The 11,433-nt window shown below is 44.4% G+C and overlaps 1 protein-coding gene across 1 annotated transcript; it reads right to left on the bottom strand.

Annotated features, from left to right (window-relative positions):
- Nucleotides 1–2,115: 2,115 nt before the first annotated feature.
- On the bottom strand, nt 2,116–11,101 carry LOC133378990 (vomeronasal type-2 receptor 26-like). The gene is made up of 3 exons (XM_061613603.1): nt 10,361–11,101; nt 3,686–3,812; nt 2,116–3,026 (listed from the first exon to the last, which is right to left on the bottom strand). The coding sequence occupies exons 1-3, from the start codon at nt 11,099–11,101 to the stop codon at nt 2,116–2,118; spliced, it is 1,779 nt and encodes a 592-aa protein (XP_061469587.1).
- Between the last annotated feature and the right edge of the window lie 332 nt (nt 11,102–11,433).

Below are 11,433 nucleotides of genomic sequence, written 5' to 3'. Positions count from 1 at the left end.
TTGATTTGGATCCCTGCATTGAGCAGGGGGTTGGACTCGATAGCCTTAAAGGCCTTTTCCAACTCTACTATTCTATGATTCTATGATTCTAATATATTTTAAAGTCTGTTTTCAAGATGTTTTAAAGTGTTTTTAGTGTGTTGGGTTTCCCCCCCCCCTTTATTTTTTTGCTGCCCTGGGATCCTACTGGGAGGAAGGGCGGGATATAAATTTAATAAATAAATAAAACAATGTCCCCAACACACCATTTGTGTGTAGGTGTTTCCCCTTATACCCCTCTTCCCAGCGTTTTCATTTGCTGACAACATCAGTAGCAGCTAGTACTCAGCAGTTTTTTTCTTTCTTTCTTTATTATTTAATTTATATCCCGCCCTTCCTCCCAGCAGGAACCCAGGGCAGCAAGCAAAAGCAGACAAGATGGCAGACAAGACCGTTGTTAATATTTATTTATTAAATATTGCTTTATTTTATTTGCTTCTGGATTGGCTCTTTCTCTTCTCATCTGCCCTCCCGCTGGCTGTTCTCTAGCACTTGTTTTACCAATTCATTATTATTATTTTTCATTTAAAACATTTATCACCCTGCTTTCGCAAAGCCAAAGGGTGTCTATAAAGAAAGAGAGGAGGCAAGAGCATGCTCCCTTTGTCCCCACACCACCAAGAAAGACTCAAGACACCAAACTGGGAAAATGTTATAGCTGTTAAAATATAACAATATATTTGGAGAACCTGCAGACCAAATCAACAGATTAACCGAATTAAACCTGTTTGGGCAGGTGAGGCTAAAACTACCTCTGGTAGGGTAACACCCCCTCCCAGACCCCTGGGTATGTCAACAGCCATAGGCTGCAGCCCCCCAGCCAAGGATGTGGATAAAAACATCCCTCCTTGCTTGACGAGCCCTGGGTGGTGACCCACCAGTACGTCCGGGCCCCGCCATTCCTCCTTGAACTCCAATAAAACATCTGTTTTCTTCTACCTTTCTCTGGTTTTGCCCACTCTCCCATCACCTGAAGGATGCTTCCTTGCCCTCTTGCAGAAAATGCACCAGGTGATTTCTGAGAAGTCTCAGAAGGGATGGTACATCCTCTAGTGCCTTTTCTGGAAAAATAACATATTATTAAAATATATATTTCCATAGCTTATGTGGTGGTAGGAGTGAACACACAAGCTTTATGATTCCACAGAAATATTTGTCAGGCAATCATAAGCTAACAGGAAGTTTTAGGAACGGACGAAGTTGCCTTATGCCAGGTCAGATGACAAGTCTATTTAGTGGTTTAAAGAACAATGTGGTGAATCAGCAAAGCACCACCTGCACAAATACAAGTGCACTCATAAAGCTTCTCTCCTATCTAAAAGATTTCAGGGAGGGGATATTTGAAAGAGGTGAGCACCTTTCCAAAGAAAATGAGACCATTCTGAAAGTAAGAATAGAAAGGCACTTCTTTAGATATCAGTTTTAACAGGCTTACTGTAGGCCAGAGTCATTTGTGCAGCACAAAGAATAGCCTATTAAGGGGTAGAGGCAGTGGAAGAGAGATCTTGTTGTGGATTTGGTGAGACAGCTTGCAACACGCTTGAAACAGGGGCAACGTTGGACTGGCAACAATGGTTCTTTGCAAACTATGTGTGGAGTCACAATCATGCCCCAATTGCTCAATATCTGCAAGAAAATAAAACTGCAAAACCAGTTTGGGTGACCACACATGAGGATTCACTCCATAAAAGCCAGTGTGGTTGATCAGGTATCTAGTGGGAATCAGGCTCTGATAAAGCAATGCATGTAAAATATTGAACTCATGGCCTGTGGTCATTTCAGTCATTGTGCATTTATTTCAATCATTGGTCATTTATGTGGACGGGAGTCCTAGGCTGTGTCCACACTATACATTTAAAACAGCCCCCTAAGAGTCCCTGGAATTGTACGACAGGGTGCTGGCAACTGTAGCTCTATGTGTGGTTAACTACAGTTTCCAGGATTCTTTTGAAGAAAAATGTGCTTTAGATGTGATTTAAATATAAAGTGTGTAAGGAAATACCTTCATATAACAAGTATGTGGGTTTCATTATTAACTAGATATCAATTGTCAACACTGAAAATAATATTTTAAGATCAGAAGCCATCTTTTGTTTTTGTTGTTAGAAGCTCCTTTGTATTCAGATCAGGTCTCAAAATAATAATGTAGCACTTGGTGATGAAAATACAGCCCAGTAGCCCAGCACTGGAGGCCAAGATAGAGAAGACCTGCACGGCTACCATGTATTTCCCCTTGGTGCTCAGGTAGGTGGGCACAAAGGAGACCCAAACACTGCAGAAGACCAGCATGCTGAAAGTGATCACCTTGGCTTCATTGAAGGCCCCGGGCAGCTTCCTGGCTAGGAAAGCCACCGTGAAGCAGATGGCAGCCAGGAAGCCCATGTAACCGAGGGAACCATAAAACATGGCAACAGATCCTTCGTTGCATTGCAGGATGATCTCTCCAGGCTGGGAGTGCATATCAGAGTCTGGGAATGGGGGAGAGTTCCCCAGCCAGATGGTACAGATGACAACTTGAACACTGGAACCAGAAATAACAACGGTGTTTGCCAAACCTTTCCCCAGCCATCTCCTCACCCTGTTCCCTGGCTTTGTGGCCAGGAAGGCCAGCACCACAGTGATGGTTTTTGCCAGCACAGAAGAAATGGCAACTGAGAAGATGGTGCTGAAGGCCATTTGTCTGAGAAGGCAGGAGGCTTTCCTTGGCTGGCCAATGAAGAGGAAGGAGGACAAAAAGGAGAGCAGGAGGGAGACGAGGAGGATGAAGGAGAGGTCTCGGTTGTTGGCTTTGACTATTGGAGTTTCCAGGAATTTAATGAAGATTCCTAACAGTAAGACTGTGGTTAAAGACAAAATGAGAGCAAAGGAAGCAAGGAGGACCCCCAAAGGTTCTTCATAAACCAGGAAGGTGATAATTTTGGGGACACATTGATCACGGTCCTTGTTTGAATGCTGATCTCCTGGACATCTGGTACAATGGTCTGCATCTGCAATGAGCAAGAGTGACTTCATTGTTGCCATAACTATAGTTCATCAATATTAGTTTTATCTATATTAGCATAGATTCCATAAAAGATGGTTTGGGGTGGCAGATTATACCCAAGACCCAGAATTTTGTGAATGTGGAATCAGTTTCCCCCACCAATACTATTTTGAATTATGTTAATGAATTAATTAAAAGCATTTGTAATCCAATCAATATTCCAAAAATCTCTTCAGCAGTATACCACACAAATAGAAACAGCATCATTAAAACAAAAATAGAGCTCCAAGCCAATAAAAGCATTTAAAAACAACACATCTGCCTCTGTGATTTGGTGGGACATTACACAAACTGTTATCTTGCCTGATGCTTTACCTCACACAATCCATCCATCCATCCATCCATCCATCCATCCATCCATCCATCCATCCATCCATCCATCCATCCATCCATCCATCCATCCATCCATCCATCCATCCATCCATCCATCCATCCATCCAGATCATTCTTTGAGAAGTTAGTTGGTTTATTTTTAATATCCAAAATCAAAGGATTGAAGTTTAGAGTTTCTTAAAACAAAGCAGCCTTACAGAAAATTTATCCTATGATTATGAGTTTATGTCCTGTTCCCCAAGGGCTTCCTTTACTTCTTAAATCCCTTACCTTCCTGAATGGAGATGGTCCCTTTGGGACATGGACCACAAGCGTAGCAGCAAACAGGCTCTCCTTCTTGAATCACCTTGACGTACCCAGGGGGGCAGCTTCTGGTGCACCTTGAATGAGGCAAATTCTAACCATATAGAGAAAGAACATGAAAGAAAAAGTGTTGGGGTGTATCTGAAAGTTACAGTACGGAGACATGGAAAGGACACAACTAGTCCTCTCCTTCTGCTTTCACTACTGAATGACTGCAATTTCTCCCCAAGTAAAAAAAGTTCTACTGTATCAGACCAAAGGCCCATCTAATCCAGCATCTGTTCTCAGAATGGCCAATCATCTTTCATAAACTGCATTCCCGAGGCTTCCACTGATATATATTTAATATATTTTGTAAACTAATTTCAGTCTCTGATCAAATAAGGGTCCTCTTTCAGTACTCAAATTATTAGAGCACGTGGGTTTCCTTAACCCCCCCCCACAAAACTACTAAATCAGAGTTTTTGATCATCATCATCACTTATTGAACAATAAACATCTACACGTACCATATTAACTCTCAATACAGAGAATGGCAATGAGGATGAACAGGGGACTGGAAACAAAGCCCTATGAGGAGAGACTGAAAGAACTGGTTATGTTTAGCCTTGAGAAGAGAAGACTTGAGGGGAGATATAATAGCACTGTTCAAACACATGAAAGGTTGTCACACAAAAGAGGGCCAGGATCTCTTCTCGATCATCCCAGAGTGCAGGACATGGAAGAATAATGGGCTCAAGTTACAGGAAGCCAGATTTTGACTGAACATCAGGAAAACTTCCTAATTGTTAAAGTGGTACAACAATGGAAGCAATGACCTAGGGAGGTGGTGGGCTCTCCAACACTAGAGGCATTCAAGAGGCAGCAGGACAGCCATCTGTTGGGCATGCTTTAATTTAGATTTCTGAATTGAGCAAGGAGTTGAACTCAATGGCCTTAGAGACCCCTTCCGACTCTACAGTTCTATGAAACTTTACTAAATACAAATATGAATAAACAATAAAGCATGTCTGACTACTGTAAAAAGCAAGTATATGAGTGAGTCCGTCAGATGTATGCATACTACAAGTGACTCAACACTTATTTAGAATCATAGAATAGTAGAGTTGGAAGGGGCCTATAAGGCCATCTAGTCCAACCCCCTGCTCAATGCAGGGATCCAAATCAAAGCATTCCCAACAGATGGCTGTCCAGCTGCCTCTTGAATGCCTCCAGTGCTGAAGAGCCCACTACCTCTCTAGGTCATTGGTTCCATTGTCGTATGGCACTAACAGTTAGGAAATTTTTCCTGATGTCCAGTCGAAATTTGGCTTCCTGCAACTTGAGCCCATTATTCCGTGTCCTGCATTCTGGGATGATCGAGAAGAGATCCCGGCCCTCCTCTATGTGACAACCTTTCATGTACTTGAAGAGTGCTATCATATCTCCCCTCAGTCTTCTCTTCTCCAGGCTAAACATGTCCAGTTCTTTCAGTCTCTCCTCATAGGGCTTTGTTTCCAGTCCCCTGATCATCTTTGTTGCCCTCCTCTGAACCCATTCCAGTCTGTCTGCATCCTTCTTGAAGTGTGGAGACCAGAACTGGACGCAGTATTCAAGATGAGGCCTAATCAGTGCTGAATAGAGGGGAACTAGTACTTCACGCAATTTGGAAACTATACTTCTATTAATGCAGCCTAATATAGCTTTTGCCTTTTTTGCAGCCACATCACACTGTTGGCTCATATTCAGCTTGTGATCAACAACAATTCCAAGATCCTTCTCACATGTCGTACTGCTAAGCCAAGTATCCCCCATCTTATAACTGTGCATTTGGTTTCTTTTTCCTAAGTGTAGAACTTTGCATTTATCCCTGTTGAATTTCATTCTGTTTAGAGCTAATGGGACCTTTTACTGGTGTTAAAACTGCACATTGCCCTTATATGTGTGTGATCCACCACTACCCAACAAGAAAGTACAGAAAAGATAAAACAAAGGTACATTTTATTCAAAGGAGAAATAGGAAAAATGTTGCATTCATTTACGGTAAAAGTGAAACATCTAGCTAAAATGCATTCATTCAGTTGATAGATCTCTAGAAACTAAAAGTGCTACTCATGTCCAAGATTGCAGAGACTTATATCTAAGAGAATAAAAAGCAGAGAAATAAAAATATCAGAATAATACATTTCCTGTAGAAATGTTGAGATGCAAACTCAGGAATGAGGCTTTATATCAAGCTCAGGAGTAAAGCTCCACTCACAATGTAACCAAGAGCTAGACATGAGAGATCTCATCCTTCCTTGGTCTGGTTGTCCTGTACTGTGCTGTGATGTGTAGCATGGATGAGTTTATGGAGGCCCAAAGGTGAATGGTGACTCCCTAGAATCCTGCTCCTAAGCACCTTTCCCCCCTCATGTAACTTGGGAGGGGAAGTCAGGGGCAGAGCCTACATAACTAGTGGAGAACAAAGAACATCCTGGAATGTGCTTTCAAGTGCAAGGGCTGGGGTCCTGGTTGCACCAAGTGTTAGATGCATACATTAAGTTAATCTTCCTGTTCACAGGGTGCTCAGTGTAAACATCCTGTCATAACTGTACAAATCTGGTTCTTATGGTGAAGTACTTAATGCAAAGATCCTGTACTTGGGAGAACATATCCCTATCTCTTGTACTTCAAAAAGGCTATAGAGCTGCGAGAATGGCACATCTGATAAGTGTTAATTCTGAAGATGCTAAAGTTTGGAATTTTGATTTAACATATGTGGAACCAGACATTTGTGTTTGTGCCTGTAACCAACAACTCTGAGTATACAGGGAGGCTGGTCTCCCAGGGTGCAATGGTTCTCGTGTCAAGGTCCACTGTAATGGGTCAAGGAATATGAAATCTAAAAATTATAGCTTTTGGAGTAACACTATACAAGTCTATTTGACTTACTATGAAATCGTTTAGATTTCATTGGTATTTGGTGTATCCTGAAAGACATTTTGAAGAGGCAGGAGGCAACTTTGCAGCTTGTCCCTGAGTGGCACACAACAACAAGAAGTAAATGAACAAGTTAAGAACAGTGACAAAGCCAGTTCAACAGGGAGATCAATCAGTAGGCAGTGGCATAAGTGGGCAAATTTCCGAGCATGGAAAAAGCCGACAGGCAGAGAAGCGAGCTGTGATGAAGCAACCCATGAGCAGCAGAATGAGATGGGTGCAGAGCTGCTGTTCTGGATGTGATTTTGAGAGTGAGAGGGGTGGAGCCTGTGCTTTTGCAGGGAAAAGTGTGATAGAATCAGGGGTGTCACTACCAGGGTGCGGGGTGTGTGGATCGCTCCTGGGTGACACCATGAGGGGGGTGACACCCAGAGCCGCCCTGCCCCATGCCATTGCCCAGCAAAGGAGCCGAGAAGTGCTCCGGGTCCTCCTCGGAGGCACGCAGGTGGGCGGGAGAGACCGGGAGCAGCATCGGCAGGGTGAGGGAGGCGTGCCAGCATTCCCAGGCATGCTTCTCCGGCTGGGTGCCCCTCCTGTGCGTGCCCTCCCAGGGGCATGGATGGGGGTGGCTGGCCTCACGTGCACGTGCATGCTCAGCACAAGATTTGGGGGCTCTCCAAGGGCCCCCTGGCACCCGGTCCGGTGCGCGCCAAAAGCAAGTGCCCGCTCGCTGGCGGTGAAGCCTGGACGGGCCTTCCACCATCAGCCTGGAGCACGTGCGTGCGAGACCAGCCGCCCCTGTCCATGCCCCTGGGAGGGCGCGTGCCGGAGGTCTGCACCCCCTCGCACTCCTGCTAGTGACGCCGCTGGATAGAATGAGAGGAAGATGAAGAATGAAAAGGCGGATATGTTAGAGAAGGAGAGGCTGAAGGAAGCAAGATGCGTGGGTAGAAGAGAGTACTTGGGTTAGAAGGAAAGTGACCACGAATGGGAGAGTGAGAGTGGAAGAGAAGGAGGTGGTAGGCTTGGCTGAAGAAGAATGGCTGGGTGAGAGAAGGGAGAGGGGACTGAAGGTGGCAGCATGCTGAGTGAATAACTGTGATTGCAGGGGGGGAACTGTGGGACCAGTTGGAGGAGGAAGAGGTGAAAACTGAACCGCTTTACTAAACAGACAGAGGTCAGAAAGTGTCAAAGAAAAACCTAAGACTGAGGGAAATCCCTTAAGGGAGGGCCATACAGACCAGGCAAACAGAGTCACTTTAGTATAGCATTGGTAGAGGATGGCAATAAGCACACTGATGCCAGCAAGCATCTATAATGTTCCTAAGGACGAGAACTGATCTTTGGTGCTGTGGGGTGAGAGGCTCACCAGGTGTTCCTGAAAATAAGAGACAATTTGGATTTTGAAGGCTCTTGAAGGACCTGTAATGGGCAAAGAAGCCTTCCTGAACAGAGTATTTTTGATTGCGATCTGAAATCTGTAGCCCATGGCTTTCCTCACCTGGTTAAGCCCCCTGAGCCACACAATGGCATCCTCATCAATACTGAACCTTTCGTCAAGACTCCCAATCTTCACTGAAGCAACTGAAGCGTTGGGCCACACCACCCAGTTCAAAATATCGAAGCTGGCTGCCAGTTCCCCCTTCCCGTCCAAATACACTCCATCCATGGAAGAATTGTAAGTCCCAAAGTTCCTCAGAAAAATGTGGAACTAGAATGGCACAGACAGAACAAAGGTTACTGAAGCACTGCCCATTTGGGATAAAATGTCCCTTAATCCAAACACAGTAGCCTTTCTCTAGGCTCTCAGCAGTCAGTCCTGAAGGATGCTTCTGCATCCATAGGGCATCACCTCTGTGGTGACTGTGTACATTGCAAAGATGTTCACAAGTGCCTGTCCTTCATTACTCCTGGTGACAACAGTGGGTACCGTTCGTCATTTTTCCACCTGTAACAGCCCTAATGTAATCTATGCTATAGAATGTCCATGCAAAAAATAAAATAAAAAAGGCATATACGAAAAACAAAAAGACCACTCAAAAAATGTATCGGTGAACATCTAAGTAACATCCGGGACATCAGAGTAGGTGCACCTTTTGTGGCACGTTCCCAAGATCATGGACATGCTGCTAGTGACCTGCTTTTTGGGGCGTTATAGAAAAAGTTTCTAGCACAAACAATAGGATTTTATTGCAGAGAAAATTTGGGATTTTCCAACTGAAAAGTAGAGTAGAGCGGATGCCTTGGCAATGGCTTCTCCAGCAGGGCCAGACTGAGGAGAAAGAGGAACAGGAACAGGAAGTGCCACACCACAGAGGAAGAGATATGCCGCAGGCTGGGGTGGGAGAATATCCACTTAGTTCTGACCCCGCCCCCACATTTGTAAGTAAGTGGATTTGATGCCCATCCCAGTCTGCAGCTTGTCTCTTGCCCCATGGTGTGGCACCTCCTCCTCCTCCTCCTCCACAGTCTGGTCTTGCTTGGGGAGGCTGTTACCAAGGGCTCTGCTCTGTTGTTTTTCCTGGGGGCCCTTCCCTTCCTGCCTTCTCCTTCTCTGCAGTGGCAGTGTGGTAGTGAGACAGGCGAATCCACGGCAACTTCAGATCCCGTCCCTGGTTTGGATACGATTGGATGCCACTTTGAATCAAGATGGTGTATGGAATCATTCTGAGCTGCACTGATTTTGTGGTTCTTAGAATTCCTGAGCAAACCTGGGTACAAGACTGCTACTCTGCTATATATTTCAGAAACCTGCTTGCTTGCTTTGCATTTGGACACCTCATAAGACATTGTAATCTAATCTTGCATGGCAGTTCCTGAGCTCAAGGAGTAACATTTTGTCTATGTTTGGGATGCAGTTGGGTGCAATTTTTTTTTATCAATACGGCAGGCTGAACCTTCCAAAACTGCACTGATCTTCTGAATTCCTAAGCAACTCTGGGAATGAGGCTGCTAGTCACCAAATCAAATACTCCTGCTTTGTCTTAGTGGGGTTATGTCTCAAGGCTTTCCCCAGGCGTTTTTATTCCCTGAAGCCGCTGGAGTGGATCAACTGGAGCTTCAAAGGAACAATGAAAATGACCTCCCATTTGTTCTTTCACTGGAGCAAGTAGTGATCCCACCACCCATAAGCTGATGGCCGGTAGGAGAGCGCCTTGCTCAAGGAAGGGGAAGCTGTTTCCATTTAATGGAACCCCCTTCTCCCTCCCAGCGCTGCTGTTTGAATGTCTGAAAGACATAGGGTCAAAGGGCAGCATGGGACTGTTTGAAATCCCTTTCCCAAACAGCCCTGTGCTGCTCTTTAAACCTCTGATTTTGCCAACTCAAAATACAATTTTCAGAGGCTTAAGCAGCAGTGGGAGGATGTTTACAAAGGGCTTTCAAACAGCCCCATGCAGCTGTTTGATTGTCTGAAAACCAGGGCTTCAAAACGCTGCATCACCTGAAGTAACTATGATGTCACAAATGTGGCTCTTCAGGGGTCAGGGAGATTAAGATTTTGCCTGCCAGTCAGAAAAGGTTCTCAATCCCTGGGTTAGGAAGAGAAGTAAAAGGTGACAGCTTTTTCAAAACTGAATGGGTGAGACAACCCTTGAAAACCCTTAAATAAATAATTTGTGAAGTATTTGAGGGGTTCTCTACACTGTTGTGGCAGAGGTGGGATCTCCACAGAGCCCTTTTGAAATAATCAAACACTTTTGCTTCTGTCAGGGGTACTCTCTGGGCTGGCAAAGGGAATACCTGCCATGGCTGCAGCCTCTGAAGTCCCAGCCTGTCTCCTCCACCCATCATAGACATCCTCCTGGATCTGGAGGAATAAGCAGCATTTAAGGCATGTGCTACAGCTTGGACACTGCTGTATATGAAGTAGTTGTCTTGGGACAAACTTTGTGCAATCATATCCAGGGGCAAATCCCCTCTCTGTTCACATCTGTACTGTTGTTTCACGGACAACAAGTGCTTTGAATAGAAACAATGAAATGCTTTCCTCCAGTAAGGAACAATGTGACTCACATCAAAGTTGTCACGTTTTAGAGAATCCTTTGTCTGGATTAAGAAGGAAAAGAATGAATGGCTGTGCTGGAAATGTAATCTTCTGTCAGACAATGTTGAGGTGATGTCCCACAAAGCTGTTGTAATCCAGACTTTCCCCTCAGTGGGCTTTATCAGCCATGTAAGTATCTGATTTATAAGGAATATCCCACCATAGAAAGAGCGAGTCTCTGAATAGTAAACAAATACGTTGACTTGTGTCCATGTGAGAAGTGAATCAGAGGAAACTAGCACTCTAGACACAATCAGTTCTGGGATTCTTTGTGAGATGGCCACACAAATGCCATTTGAGGTGAGTATAGGTGACAAAGAACTCATGAACCTTTCTCCATTGTCATTGTTTGGAGCAAAGAGACCAATCCAGGTCCATTTGAAATGCAGGAGCAACCTGACAATCCCTGTGTACAGGTATTCATCTTTTGGGACCATCTGGTAGAAAAAAGGGAACTGAGTTTTGAGGTTGTGGGAGACAAAACCATAACTAATCTGAGAAGGGAAGGGAAGAAATTAGTGTTTTAGCTTTGTTTTGTTTGAATTCCTTGGAATACATGCCCCATCTCCTTACCATAGGATTCCATTTATGAACAATGAAGTTGTGCCTGAAAACTAGATTTATAGCACAACCCTAACGATGTCTTTTGAGAAGAAAGTCCTGTTAAATTCAAAGGGGATCATTCCCAGTCAGGTGAGTAGAATAGGACTGCAGCCTTTGTCTACACAAGAAATAGAGAGATACAAATAGTATCTGTCTTGTACTAATG

Source organism: Rhineura floridana, chromosome 3 (genome assembly GCF_030035675.1).
Source record: "Rhineura floridana isolate rRhiFlo1 chromosome 3, rRhiFlo1.hap2, whole genome shotgun sequence".
Classification (NCBI taxonomy): Eukaryota; Metazoa; Chordata; class Lepidosauria; order Squamata; family Rhineuridae; genus Rhineura; species Rhineura floridana.
The sequence above is the reverse complement of the archived record's forward strand: the minus strand, read 5'-3'. Positions and strand labels throughout refer to the sequence as shown.

Excerpts from the sequence above, each read along its gene's own strand:
- LOC133378990 (XM_061613603.1), bottom strand. The coding sequence starts at position 11,101 with ATGGTCCCAAAAGATGAATACCTGTACACAGGGATTGTCAGGTTGCTC. Across the intron at positions 3,813-10,360 it reads AGAGGCTGCAGCCATGGCAG|AATTTGCCTCATTCAAGGTG; the intron begins GTATTCCCTTTG and ends CTATATGGTTAG. Across the intron at positions 3,027-3,685 it reads GACCATCTCCATTCAGGAAG|ATGCAGACCATTGTACCAGA; the intron begins GTAAGGGATTTA and ends TGCTCATTGCAG.